At 44.6% G+C, this 13,931-nt stretch overlaps 1 protein-coding gene across 2 annotated transcripts in view; it reads right to left on the bottom strand.

Moving 5' to 3' along the window:
* Positions 1 to 403: 403 nt before the first annotated feature.
* LOC110534013 (sodium/potassium/calcium exchanger 3) overlaps positions 404 to 13,931 on the bottom strand; it is a 29,846-nt gene continuing 16,318 nt past the window's right edge. For both annotated transcript variants that reach the window (XM_021618633.3, XM_021618634.3), the window contains exons 3-17: positions 8,637 to 8,713; positions 8,293 to 8,367; positions 8,011 to 8,095; positions 7,601 to 7,704; positions 7,321 to 7,395; positions 7,145 to 7,170; positions 6,935 to 6,988; positions 6,681 to 6,823; positions 6,303 to 6,469; positions 5,997 to 6,228; positions 5,649 to 5,815; positions 4,642 to 4,756; positions 4,419 to 4,531; positions 4,004 to 4,069; positions 404 to 3,538 (exon numbers count right to left, since the gene is read on the bottom strand). In XM_021618633.3, coding sequence (XP_021474308.2) covers positions 3,428 to 3,538; positions 4,004 to 4,069; positions 4,419 to 4,531; positions 4,642 to 4,756; positions 5,649 to 5,815; positions 5,997 to 6,228; positions 6,303 to 6,469; positions 6,681 to 6,823; positions 6,935 to 6,988; positions 7,145 to 7,170; positions 7,321 to 7,395; positions 7,601 to 7,704; positions 8,011 to 8,095; positions 8,293 to 8,367; positions 8,637 to 8,713 — 1,610 coding nt within the window. In that variant the 3' untranslated portion in view covers positions 404 to 3,427. The remainder of the gene's footprint in view (positions 3,539 to 4,003; positions 4,070 to 4,418; positions 4,532 to 4,641; positions 4,757 to 5,648; positions 5,816 to 5,996; positions 6,229 to 6,302; positions 6,470 to 6,680; positions 6,824 to 6,934; positions 6,989 to 7,144; positions 7,171 to 7,320; positions 7,396 to 7,600; positions 7,705 to 8,010; positions 8,096 to 8,292; positions 8,368 to 8,636; positions 8,714 to 13,931) is intronic.

Below are 13,931 nucleotides of genomic sequence, written 5' to 3'. Positions count from 1 at the left end.
ATCAACAGAGTGGAGCGTGTAAGCAGCCTTAAAAGCTTACTGCAGCTCTTCACGGGTTAATGAGTAAACGACAGGTCTGGAGTCAGCAAAGGAGACAGAGAGACCCGATGAGGCAGACAGAGAGAGAATGAGAGAGGTATAACCGATCGGTGGTTCAACTATGCAATTCTGGACAAGATCAGTGAGTGTCTGTGTAGCTTCTCCTAGAGCCATTTTTTTGTTGCCTCGTAGACAGACTTGGCTCTCACTTCCCTTTTGAGTGTTTTTTTCATTTCCACTGTGAGACTACAATCCCTTTGATGAGGAAAAAAACACTGGGACTGTTTCCCCTGTCCTCATCCACCCATCACTTCTCAGATCTTTACAGCTGTACTTACTTTAAGGACTTAAGGAGAGACATGGATTGTTATTGCACAAATTGTATTTATTGCATTCAACAACATACAAAAGTTCTCAATGATCAGAGGTCATCTGTAAAGAAACTAATCTCAGTGCTAGAATAGCTGGTGGCTCCAACCTAACAGAACAAACCATTGAGGAAGAACACACTTCAAACACAGCTGCTTCATGACGGAACTAAATCAGGCTTCTATTTGGTGCTCTGACCTGCTCTGTTAACAGAGTCAGGATTTATGAGAGGTTGGTTGGTAGTGGGGACTCCTTGGTGGTCTTCCTATCGAATTAGGTACTTATTAAAGGCCTACACTGAAAATACGACAGGTAACTAACTACACCTGGGATAATTAGCAGCTCCAGCAACCAGTGTGTACAACACTCAACAGTCTGCCCACTCCTCTTCAACATACAGTGTGGCAAAAAAGTATTTAGAACTACTTTTTTTGCCCCACTGTACAGTACCCGTCAATAGTTTTGACACACCTACTCATTCAAGGGTTTTTCTTTAGTTTGACTATTTTCTACATTGTATAATTATAGTGAAGACATCCAAACTATGAAATAACACTTATTGGTCATGTACTGACCAAAAAAGTGTTAAACAAATCAAAATATATTTTATATTTGAGATTCTTTAAAGTAGCAAATCTTGGCTTTGATGACAGCTTTTCACACTCTTAGTATCGCTGCAGAATGCTGTGGTAGCCATGCTGGCTAAGTGTGCCTTGAATTCTAAATAAGACAGACAGTGTCACTAGCAAAGCACCCCCACACCTCCTCTTCCATGCTTCACGGTGGGAACTACATGTGCAGAGATCCTCCACTCACCTACTGAGTCTCACAAGACACGGCAGGTGGAACCAAAAATCTCAAGTTTGGACTCATCAGACCAAAGGACACCAGTCTCACCAGTCTAATGTTCATTGCTTGTGTTTCTTGGCCCAAGCAAGTCTCTTCTTATTATTGGTGTCCTTTAGTAGTGGTTTCTTTGCAGCAATTCGACCATGAAGGCCTGATTCAAGCAGTCGCCTCTGAACAGTTGATGTTGAGATGTCTTAACATTTTCAGAATTGACTGACCTTCATGTCTTAAAGTAATGATGGACTGTAATTTCTCCTTGCTTATTTGAGCTGTTCTTGCCATAATATGGACTTGGCCTTTTACCAAATAATGTTATCTTCTGTATACCACCCCTACCTTGTCACATCAAAACTGATTGCCTCAAATGCATTACGAAGGAAATAAATTCCACAAATAAACAAGGCCCATCTGTTAATTGAAATGCATTCCAAGTGATTACCTCATGAAGCTGGCTGAGAGAATGCCAAGAGTGTGCAAAGCTGTCATCAAGGCAAAGGGTGGCGACTTTGAAGAATCTCAAATATAAATATATTTTGATTTGTTTCCCACTTTTTTGGTTACTACACGATTCCATGTGTTATTTCATAGTTTCGATGTCTTCGCTGCTATTCTACAATGTAGACAGTAGCAAAAATAAAGATGAGTAGGTGTGTCCAAATTTGACTGGTTCTGTGTGAGCCTCTTTTAAAATGTTAAAAATGCTTATGAGTGGCTGAGAGCAAACAGCATAACTAATAGTTCTATCACACACAGAGTATTTTCTGCAGTCCTTTCATTTGGCAAAAATGTTTGAGTCATTTGATCAGATCTAAAATCTAAATTATATTTAATAGAAGTTACCATTGTGGTAATGAAAGAAACCATTTTCAAAATAAATAACAGGTTTTGAGAATATACTATTTTGAGGAGCAAACCAATGCTTATTGTCATCACAAGCACTTGATAAACGAAATATGCAAAATCTCAGAAATAATAAATAACGATACTAAATCAAGGGGGTCAGGTGCTGAAAAAGGATCTAATCTGGGTTAATTAACCTAATAGTGGAATAGAAAGGGACATTCAATACAACCCTATTCTCCTTTCATTAGATCTAGGTGGAGTGTGCTGATCTGACGCGTCAGTCTTCTTTACCATCACTTTACCAAGTGACAAAAAAATATACATCGTCTTTCAGTTACAACATACGGTGTTCGCACAAATATCATAGGAAGAATATTATCTAGTTCTTACAAATATCAAAAACATCACAAATCTAGTCTCTGTCTGACATTCATTTTTTGAAAAACTATGTAAAATATTTAGTAAACATTTAGAAACAGTAAAAAGTATGGTCTTGTTGACTTAATAATTGTTATACAGTAATACTGAAAAACAAAAATGTACAGAAAGATTTTTTTTTTTTTTACAAACATTGATCATACTTTAGCATAGTGAACTGTTACAACAGACCCGTACGCATTTAATCAGGTTATGACACTCATAGAAACATGTCGCCAATAGTAGTAACACTTCTAAAAACGCTACAAATCATAGATTTCACGGTAGCCTATTATTTACTTCGTTTGAAACAATACTTGGCAACAAACAAAATAATCATTCATAAAACCTCATTTTGGAGGAACTCGGTCAGTTATAGTCACAATAATCTGCATCTCTTATTAACATTTTCTCCATCATAAGTCTATGTTGCCCATTTGTCCTATTGCTATGTCCCTAGTTCCTGACTGACAGTTCTATGCTCCACTGTACCCCAGCACTGCAACACATTAGCACAAACGTACATACTGAATCCCCACACAACAAGGTAACATCAGCTAGGGCGTACATTCAAAACAAACATGGCTGTTCCAAACTTAAGGTTAAAGAAACAAGAGTACTAGTCTATTGTATTATTTCTCCATGGTGACAGCTGAACATTATGTGTTTCTGTGTATTAAAACACTGCACTACAGTGAGTGTTTGGATATTATGTGTGTGTGTGTGTGTGCGCGTGCAACGTCATTCGAGCATATTCTGTCTGTGCTACATCACGGTAACTTTTAGCACAATGTAGCCGAGACTGTTGTTTCGTTTTAGGGGCGAGGACCTCTGGGAGACAGAGGACTCCTGGACGTGGCAGCTTACAGGAAAGCGAATCAGGGTTGACCTTTGACCCCCAGTGTCAGCCTCACATCTGCCCAAAGAAGATGGAGCAGAGCAGGAAGATGGCATAGAGGAATATCAGCCCCAGGCTCAGCCGGCGGTCCAGCTTCCAGTGGTTCAGATGAACACTCATCACCTGGAGGGAGAGGAGGTGAGAAGGGGCAGAAAGGGAGGTAGAGAGAGGGGTTCAGTGGAAAGGGAACGGGGGGGGGTGTAAGAGGTAAAAAGGAATAGCTTTGCTATGACTGGATGGTTGGTGGAACCGCACAACTAAACGTGTCTCGAACTGAAGATGTAGATGGACCAAAACCCTTCTCCAGAAAGACTGTACTATACTTGCCCTGCCTTCCGTCACCCTGCTTATGGTCCATAACAAATGTATTGTAAAAAGTGCAATACCAATAGAACTGTAATCGCCCTGTGTGTTTGTGGTCCATAACAAAAGACTTGTAAAAAGTGAAACGGCAATAAAATTGTAATATGCATACAGCAAGGCCTGTTACGTGCTTGAATGACGCTCGGAACCAGATGTGTAGCACAACAGTCGCTCATGGTGAACTCCATTGTGGCACGATACATGCATGCAGGCACGCACACTTACTGTGAGGAAGACAGAGGCCAGCAGCAGGACAACAGAATACACCAGGCCCTTGTTGTTAATGTAGACCTGTGAGGAAGAAGAGGGTGAGGGGGTCAGATGCTGGGCTTATATTATATCTCACGTGGCTATTATGTATTAACAGGCATGTGTGAATTTTTTTTGTTTTTTTTTGTTTGTTGCATATCCAAACTCTCCTTGAGACACCCTCGTGAGAGAGTGGGGTCACGGCCAGGGTCTGCCATTATCAACGGCAACCCTGAGAGCAATTTAGGGTTAAGTGCCTTGCTCAAGGACAAATGGACAGATTTTCAGTTACTGGCCCAACGCTCTAACCTGCTAGGCTACCTGTCGCCTTAATAATATGCAGAGGGTTGTTAAATGTCCATAGGGATAGTTGTAATAAATAAATGCCCACCGACGATCCGTTGTCCACCACCAGAGTGCGCAGAGCCCAGGGGAAACCCAGCCCCAACAGGATGTCAAAGATATTACTGCCAATGGAGTTAGACACAGCCATGTCCCCCATACCTGAGGAGAGAGGGAGAGTAAAGTGAAACTGAAACAGTCTACACTACACCACCAGGACGTTGAAAGGCTGGTCAGGAGTCAGGAGTCTGAGGAGAGAGGGTGACGGGTACCTTGCCGAGCTACAATGAGGCTGGCCATGCAGTCTGGCACGCTGGTGCCCGCTGCCAGGAAGGTGATACCCATGATGTAGTCTGGGATGTCTAGTGTGTAGCTGACGATGGTGACCTGGTGGGGACACACAGCTAGTTCAGAGACACCACACACACACACACACACACACACACACACACACACACTCACCTTCTTAAAGCTGCAACATGTCACTTTTTTGGGGCGACCCGACCAAATGCACATAGAAATGTGGGTTATAGATCTGCCAGTCACACTGAACGCAGGTCTAAGAAGCGGTAGATCTGTTCTATGTGCGCTATTTCTATGCTTCCCGTTCTTAAGATTTGTTTTTGCGTCTTTTACTTTGGGTTTTGTACACCAGCTTCAAACAGCTGAAAATACTAGATTTTTGGTTATGGAAAATACATTTCACAGCGGTTTAGATGGTACAACTGTTCTGCCTGCGGCTATGGAATCCTGACCTGTTCACCGGACGTGCTACCTGTCCCAGACCTGCTGTTTTCAACTCTCTAGACACTGCAGGAGTGGTAGAGATACTCTTAATGATCGGCTATGAAAAGCCAACTGACATTTACTCCTGAGGTGCTGACTTGCTGCACCCTCGACAACTACTGTGATTATTATTATTTGACCATGCTGGTCATTTATGAACATTTGAACATCTTGGCTTGCTGTTTGGGGTTTTAGGCTGGGTTTCTGTACAGCACTTTGAGATATCAGCTGATGTACGAAGGGCTATATAAATACATTTGATTTGATTTGATTTACAATGATTCTCTACACTATACTTGCTTATTTTGTCACAAACGGAAATTAGGCTAAATATTAGAATTTTAGCAACCAGGGAATGGAGGAGCGATTTCTGCATAGTGCATCTTTAAATGCCATCCTATCACTTCTGGAAGGCAATAGACATTACAACGTTGTAGAAAGCCTGGCTTTGCAGTTCCGATATGGCCTTTATGGCTCTGCTGTTAGTCCTTACCATCCACACCATGAGGTAGGAGAAGATGGCTATCCACAGGGTGGAGGCCAAGAAGGTGACCATGAACCAGCGGTGCCAGCGGGGGAACACACAGTTAGGCACAGTGCAGTACAGCAGCAGGCCCAGGGGCCACGAGATCAGCCACTTGACCCGCGCACAGCAACCATCTGCCACACACACAATAACAAGAATATACCAGAGTTGACATGCAGTGTTTCCCTCGAATGCATTTTCAGCGAAAATTGCCTTTAAAAGGTCAAGTGCAGTGCGATGTTTGTACAGTGTGTTTTTTTAAATCCCGACCTCAGTCAGGCACATAGCACATGGCAAGAAAAAAAACATCCTCACCTGGCCAGTGCAGAGGCCTGAACGGCCCATCATCATCCTCCTCTTCCTCAGCCTGACAACCCTCCGCCCCTGGCTTTTCCCCTGCGTCCCCTAGCCCTGCCCCCTCGGGGGTCTGTCTCTCCACACTGCCCCCATTCTCCAGGCCTCCAGAACCCTTCAGAGGGGTGCCCCCTGCCCCTGCACTGGTCTCTCCATCCAGCTGGCTGTTGGGACTCCTGATCAACCTCTGTCTCTGTGTGGGAGAAAATAAATGAGTGCCTCATAGTGGCTAACGTTGCTGATGTTCCTCCAAACTGAGTCAACTACCTCACTGATGAGCATGCGGCCCGCCATTCTGAGCCTGGTGCGAGGGGAGAAGTGGGGGGTAATCATGATGCGCAGGCCAGCCTCGGAAAAGGACAATTGGTGGGGGTTGAGGATGAGGAGTTCGTCCACCATCATCACCGGAGGAAACTCCTGACCCTGGGGTTGGCCTGCAGGATGAGAGAGTGATAGAAATAGGGGTAACACTTTACCTAAAGCCGGCAGGCAGGTATAATGCATTATGATGCGGTTCTAATTAACTGTGAGACTTTTGATGAGCTAAAAAAATTAATATTTCTATGAATGAATTAATGAATGCAGGCAGGCAGGCAGCCAGGCAGGCAGGCAGGCAGGCAGGCCTGTAATGAGCTCCAGACAGACCTTTCCTGAGCAGCACCATGTTGGTGTTGCAGGTGGGTCCGTCCTCTGCCATCTCCTCATCTCGGTGTCCCTCACTACCCAGGCAACACTGACCCGGACCACCAAAACAACGAGTCACACACCCCAAGAGCTGGGAGTTGAACCTGAAACCACAAAACAGCTTTCACATGAGGAACACAAGCACAATCAGACACTGCTGTACATGCTCTGTGGATTGAGGGCTCCTGTGAGATGGGGCTAAGCAGAATACTCACTTCATGATAACAATGTAAACTCCATACATAGTCATTAGAAGCACGGCCTCCCACCTACAATCAGAGAAATACACCGGTCAACTACCACCTAAAACCACTAAACTGCTATTTTACTGTACTTTTACAATTCTGACATAAGTAACATTGAGACTGTTGTCACAAAAGTAAATGATGTGTAGGTTCATTCAAAATAATTGGGATAAAACTCACCAGACAACTTTTGCATCAAAGATAACCTACAAAGAGAAAGCTAACGCGTCAAACTAGTCACTGCGGCTTGCAGTTTATTCAGCACTGTAATCGTAGAGCACAAGTAAGTGACTGTATTTAAAAGCATGTGATTGTATGGTCTTCATTTCCCCTCCTCTCTCCTTTGTCTGCCTCACCAGGATGAGAGCCAGCACAGAGAAGATGTAGTAGGTGGAGTCCCTGAACAGAGACCACCACGTTAGAACCACCGTCTGCAGAGGGGAGACAGAGAGAGAGAGAGAGAGAGAGAGAGAGTAACAGAGAGACACTACTAATAGACAAGCAACACATAGCTGCCTCCTCATGTTCACTCAGCCAGTGCGTGTATAGGGAAACATGTTTCCATGTACTCATGAGGTCTTCAGCCATAGCCACACTGTTAAGGCCATAAAGGCGTGTAGTGCCAGAGGTCTATACCTGGCCCGCAAAGATGCCACACACACCAATGATGACCAGGATGTTGAAGACCGCTGAGCCCACGATGGTGCCGACCCCCACGTCTCCTTTAGTGATAAACACACCTGCACGAGATAGAGAGTTGTAGTGACAATTCCATTTTAGAGGATGAAACCAATGGCTATGTCAAAAGACTTAAAGACTATTCATATTGACTCTGCTGACATCTGATGGATATTTGTGGCATTACATGATACGCAAACATGGTCATTGGGATGGATTGAAAGATCAATAGCAAGATGGTGAAAGACGTGTGTCATATGTATCAGTCAGTGTTGGGCATATGTATAGCGTTCACTGACCCAATTTATTGGCCACTGCTAACACTACTGTTTTAAGAGAAGGGAAATACAGAGGGATTAAGAACTGACCAATGAGAGAGGTGAAGAGCTCTGGGGCTGAGCTTCCTGCAGCCATGAAGGTTGCCCCTGCCACATCCTCACTGAGCTGCAGGTTCTGAGAGGGCCAGAGCAAAGCGGGAACCTTCTCACACAATCATAATACATGATCAAGAAGCACTACGTCTTTGTAGAAATACGTGATACAGGAACAGTTTATATTTGGAATGACTCAACTAATAGAGTTAAAAAGCAGCTTATGGTGCCACCGTCTTCCTGTATTCAAAGTGAAATTGGTGCTGTTGGTTCTCTCACCTCTGATATCTTCTCCAGGGAAGGAACAAAGTAGTCATCGCAGACAATAGCAAGAGCGTAGAACATGTAGATAGCCTAAGAGGTACAGTGAGAGACGACAACAGAGACACGGTCCGTAAAGGATTTGATAAGGAAGTGTTTAAGTAGGTAATTCGGGCAGGACGGACATTAATAAGAGAGTGTGGTCGGCGGATCAATTCTATTATGAAGTCCTGACGCATCTGAACAGGCGGCATTGCACAAAGAATGTGGCTGCAAAACTGAGGAATCAGGGTATCGCAGATGTTTTTGTGAGGTGTGTTAAACAGGAATGTTTTCTGCTGGGCGCGTTACAGGACACTCACACACAGCACATGTAACAGCACTGCTCCTCTTTTCAGTTCCTCCTTGGTAAATATATCTTCTGGAAACTCATGGATGGCTGAGGGAGAGAGAGAACAGTAAAACATTGCAGTTAGACACAGGTCTTACCTCTGTCTACAGAGAGAGAGAGAGAGAGACAGAGAGAGAGAGAGAGAGAGAGAGAGCGATAGAGAGAGAGAGAGAGAGAGATGGAGAGAGAGCGAGTTAGAGAGAGCGAGTTAGAGAGAGCAATGGAGAGAGAGAGAGAGAGCGATGGAGAGAGAGAGAGAGAGCGATGGAGAGAGAGAGAGAGGGAGAGATGGAGGTGGAAAAGGATATTCAACAACAGCAGAGAGGGAAGAAAATCAGAGTCTTGCACTAATGCTGCCCAACGATCAGAACTAGAAATGTAGAGCACAAACATCAAACTGCCACAATGGTTTGGACACAAGCAGTCGATCACTGGGCAACAAACAGATGCTATATTCCTCACACTAGGAGGAATACCATTCCTTTCCTGTCTCCATCTCATCATCCTCCGTATATTAAAGGACAGGTGCAAAACACAGAATTGGCATAGTAGTCCTTCTGAAAGAATGATATATATATATATATATATATATATATATATATATATATATATATATACATACATAACTGAAGGATGCACCTTGAGGGTTTTTCCTCCAAGCAGCCACACACCTGCACAGGCTAGCAGATTCTAGCCCCCTGGGCCGGGTTGAGAGAGAGGAGCAGAGGAGCAGAGCACTGAGGAGGAGGTGTGTGGAACAGCTGCTTCCTGCTCCTCCGGTCCTCAGGTGTGAATGAGCGTGTTAATGAGAGCCCAGCTTCCCCTCGTTTCCCCCCGGCGTGATGAGAAGAGGAGAGGAGGCTGCAGCCTGGAGAGCACAATGCAGCGCTGCTAAATCAGTACTCAGACGCAGGGGAAAATGAACTTTAACGACTGGGGAGCTCAACCCTATTAATAGCGCTGTTGCTCTGAGGCAGCGCTGGGAAGCCTACACAGTCAGTCCCACAATGCAGACTGTCGGACGCCGCACAACACATGCTGCACGACTTATTCCACACCACACGCTCTTTCTATAATGCACATGTTACACATCACGTGGTGGACGACACACGCTACCAAACACAGGCTTCATGACACTTTCTACACAACACAGTACGCACACTGCATGCCATGTCCTGCGCTGTAAACCTACGGCAGCATTCTGAACCGTCTCCCTGTGGATTAAGAGAGCACGCCTCCCATGTGATCAAGGATATTCGATTTTGACCCTTGAATCTGTAGTGTGAACCGGAGAGGACAGGGGACCATATGGTCTACTCTAGATGGCTGGAAGTTGACAGTATGCTTGGCCATGCCCTTCTATACTGTGTAATCAACATCCTGAATCTGAGACTTAGAGGGTGAGGGTCTCAGTCTCTGGTTGTTTAATATTCCCGCCTCCCAGAGAACTGTGGAGACTGTGTGAGAAAGGAGATTATTTAATTTCTGGACAGCTGTTGCAGGACCTGTTCACGAAACCATCTCAGTGTAGCATGTCAATTTTCTGTCAGATTATCATAAGAAAGAGTGAGGCAGAATCTCACTAAAGAAGGTGGGTAGACATCTGCATCCTATCAGGGTCAGGACACCTGCGCTCTAGATGTGGTAGTTCTATTATTTCCTGTTTTCGTTATCCTATAGCTGGGATCTGGAAAGCAGGCCAGATCCGGAATCTGCCCCAGGTCCCCAAGATATTTAGCCCCAATACAAAATGCCCCAGTTTCTATGTACAGTGCCTTCAGAAAGGATTCACATCCCTTAACTTTTCCACATGAATTTCAAATGGATTACATTTAGATTTTGTGTCACTGGCCTACACACAATACATGTCAAAGTGGAATTATGTTTTTAGAAATGTTTACAAATTAATAGAAAATGAACATCTGAAATGTCTTGAGTCAATAACTATTCAAACCCGTTGTTATGGAAAGCCTAAATAAGTTCAGGAGTAAAAATGTGCTTAACAAGTCACATAATAAGTTGCATGGACTCACTCTGTGTGCAATAATAGTGTTAAACATGATTTTTGAATGACTACCTCATCTCTGTACCACACACATAAAGATAATTGTAAGGTCCCGCAGTCAAGCAGTGAATTTCAAACAGATTCAACCACAAAGACCAGGGAGGTTTTCCAATGCCTCGCAAAGAAGGGCACCTATTGGTAGATCTCTTTGAGCATGGTGAAGTTATTAATTACACTTTGAATGGTGTATCAATACACCCAGTCACTACAAAGATACAGGCATCCTTCCTAACTCAGCTGCCGGAGAGGAAGGAAGACACCCAGGGATTTCCCCATGAGGCCAATGGTGACTTTAAAATAGTTACAGAGTTTAATGGCTGTGATAGGACAACAACATTGTCGTTTTTCCAAAACATGCATCCTGTTTGCAACAAGGCACTAAAGTAAAACTGCAAATAAATGTGGCAAAGAAATTACATTTATGTCCTTAATACAAAGTGTTGTTTGGGACAAATCCAACAAAACACATCACTGAGTACCACTCTTCATATTTTCAAGCATGGTTGTGGCTGCATCATGTTACTGGTATGCTTGTCATCGGCAAGGACTAGGGATATTTTTAATTTTTTTTAGAGAAGCACAGGCAAAAACCTGGTTCAGGTCTGCTTTCCACCAGACAATGGAAGACCTAAAATCTACGGCAAAAAAACTTGAGTTTGAAGAATTAAAAAAATAATAGTGTGCAAATATTCTATAATCCATGTGTGCGAAGCTCTTAGAGACTTACCCAGAAAGACTAGCAGTTGTAACCACTACCATAGGTGACATGTATTGACTCAGGGGTGTGAATACTTTGAAAATAGATATTTTTGTATTTAATTTTCAATAAATTTGCAAATATTTCTAAAAACATGTTTTCACTTTGTCATTATGGGGTATGTGAGGTGTGTGAGAAAAAATACACTGCTCAATGTAACTCCAAGTCAATCACACTTCTGTGAAATCAAACTGTCCACTTAGGAAGCAACACTGATTGACAATAAATTTAACATGCTGTTGTGCAAATGGAATAGACAACAGGTGGAAATTATAGGCATTTAGCAAGACACCCCCAATAAAGGAGTGGTTCTGCAGGTGGTGGCCAGACCACTTCTCAGTTCCTATGCTTCCTGGCTGATGTTTTGGTCACTTTTGAATGCTGGCGGTGCTTTCACTCTAGTGGTAGCATGAGACGGAGTCTACAACCTACACAAGTGGCTCAGGTAGTGCAGCTCATCTAGGATGACACATCAATGCGAGCTGTGGCAGGAAGGTTTGCTGTGTCTTTCAGCGTAGTGTCCAGAGCATGGATGCGCTACCAGGAGACAGGCCAGTACATCAGGAGACGTGGAGGAGGCCGTAGGTGGGCATCAACCCAGCAGTAGGACCGCTACCTCCGCCTTTGTGCAAGGAGGAGCAGGAGGAGCACTGCCAGAGCCCTGCAAAATGACCTCCACAAATGTGCATGTGTCTGCTCAAACGGTCAGAAACAGACTCCATGAGGGTGGTATGAGGGCCCGACGTCCACAGGTGGGGGTTGTGCTTACAGCCCAACACCGTGCAGGACGTTTGGCATTTGCCAGAGAACACCAAGATTGGCAAATTCGCCACTGGCGCCCTGTGCTCTTCACAGATCAAAGCAGGTTCACACTGAGCACGTGACAGACGTGACAGAGTCTGGAGACGCCGTGGAGAACGTTCTGCTGCCTGCAACATCCTCCAGCATGACCGGTTTGGCGGTGGGTCAGTCATGGTGTGGGGTGGCATTTCTTTGGGGACCGCACAGCCCTCCATGTGCTCGCCAGAGGTAGCCTGACTGCCATTAGATACCGAGATGAGATCCTCAGACCCCTTGTGAGACCATATGCTGGTGCGGTTGGCCCTGGGTTCCTCCTAATGCAAGACAATGCTAGACCTCGTGTGGCTGGAATGTGTCAGCAGTTCCTGCAAGTTCCTGCAAGAGGAAGGCATTGATGCTATGGACTGGCCCGCCCGTTCCCCAGACCTGAATCCAATTGAGCACATCTGGGACATCATGTCTCGCTCCATCCACCAACTAACGTTGCACCACAGACTATCAAGGAGTTGGCGGATGCTTTAGTCCAGGTCTGGGAGGAGATCCCTCAGGAGACCATCCGCCACCTCATCAGGAGCATGCCCAGGCGTTGTAGGGAGGTCATACAGGCACGTGGAGGCCACACACACTACTGAGCCTCATTTTGACTTGTTTAAGGACATTACATCAAAGTTGGATCAGCCTGTAGTGTGGTTTTCCACTTTAGTTTTGAGTGTGACTCCAAATCAATACCTCCGTGGGTTGATAAATTTGATTCCCATTGATAATTTTTGTGTGATTTTGTTGTCAGCACATTCAACTATGTAAAGAAAAAAGTATTGAATAAGAATATTTCATTCATTCAGATCTAGGATGTGTTATTTTAGTGTTCCCTTTATTTTTTTGAGCAGTGGATATACTTAATCCATGTTGAATTAAGGCCATAATACAACCAAATGTGGAATAATTCAAGGAGTATGAATACTTTCTGAAGGCACTGTAAATGCAGTCCTGAAACACATGGCTCAGATGAACGTATTGACAAGTTGCTTCGGTGAAAAGCAGTTGCCACGGAAACCCTCTCCCTGGGGGCAGCGGTTTGTTGACAGGCGGCAGTGGGAAGCCAATGACGGCTGCGTGAATGGTGAGAAAGGGGAGGGGAATGTGTGTTTCCCATGGTCTTGGCTTATGAAATATGAAAAAAGAGATTTGATAAGCAGCTCTGGAGCGAAATTTCTAAAAATATTTATCTTTCCTTGCCAAAGCTCAGGAGAGGTTCTTTGAGAGAAAGCCCGAGAGAGAGCATACAAGAGGGTGTTGGCCGGGAATTTTCTTTGTGAGGATGCCCTTCCTCTATTCCCATATACCAGGCTTTTGTCACTGCATGCAGCATGATTTTGCTTATTGACTAGACCAGCTGTAAGCTGATTTGGCTTTCAATTCTGGACAGGACACGGGACATAATCAGCTCTCATGAAGTTGACAGCATTCTGATCACAGATTCAGTGTGTGCCCTTAGCAGTGACAGTGAGTGCTCACGTCAGCCTCAGCCTGCCTGGGGACTGAGTGACTCCATCCACTCTAGCCTTGGGGGAGGCTACAGCAGCATTCACGTGTTGCTCCTCTGGCATCACAGGCTGCCCCAGCCAGCCAGGCACATCTCCCTG

Source organism: Oncorhynchus mykiss, chromosome 10 (assembly GCF_057628025.1).
Source record: "Oncorhynchus mykiss isolate SJ-2025 chromosome 10, ASM5762802v1, whole genome shotgun sequence".
NCBI lineage: Eukaryota > Metazoa > Chordata > Actinopteri > Salmoniformes > Salmonidae > Oncorhynchus > Oncorhynchus mykiss.
Note: the sequence above shows the minus strand (reverse complement) of the source record. Positions and strands in the feature narration are given on the sequence as shown.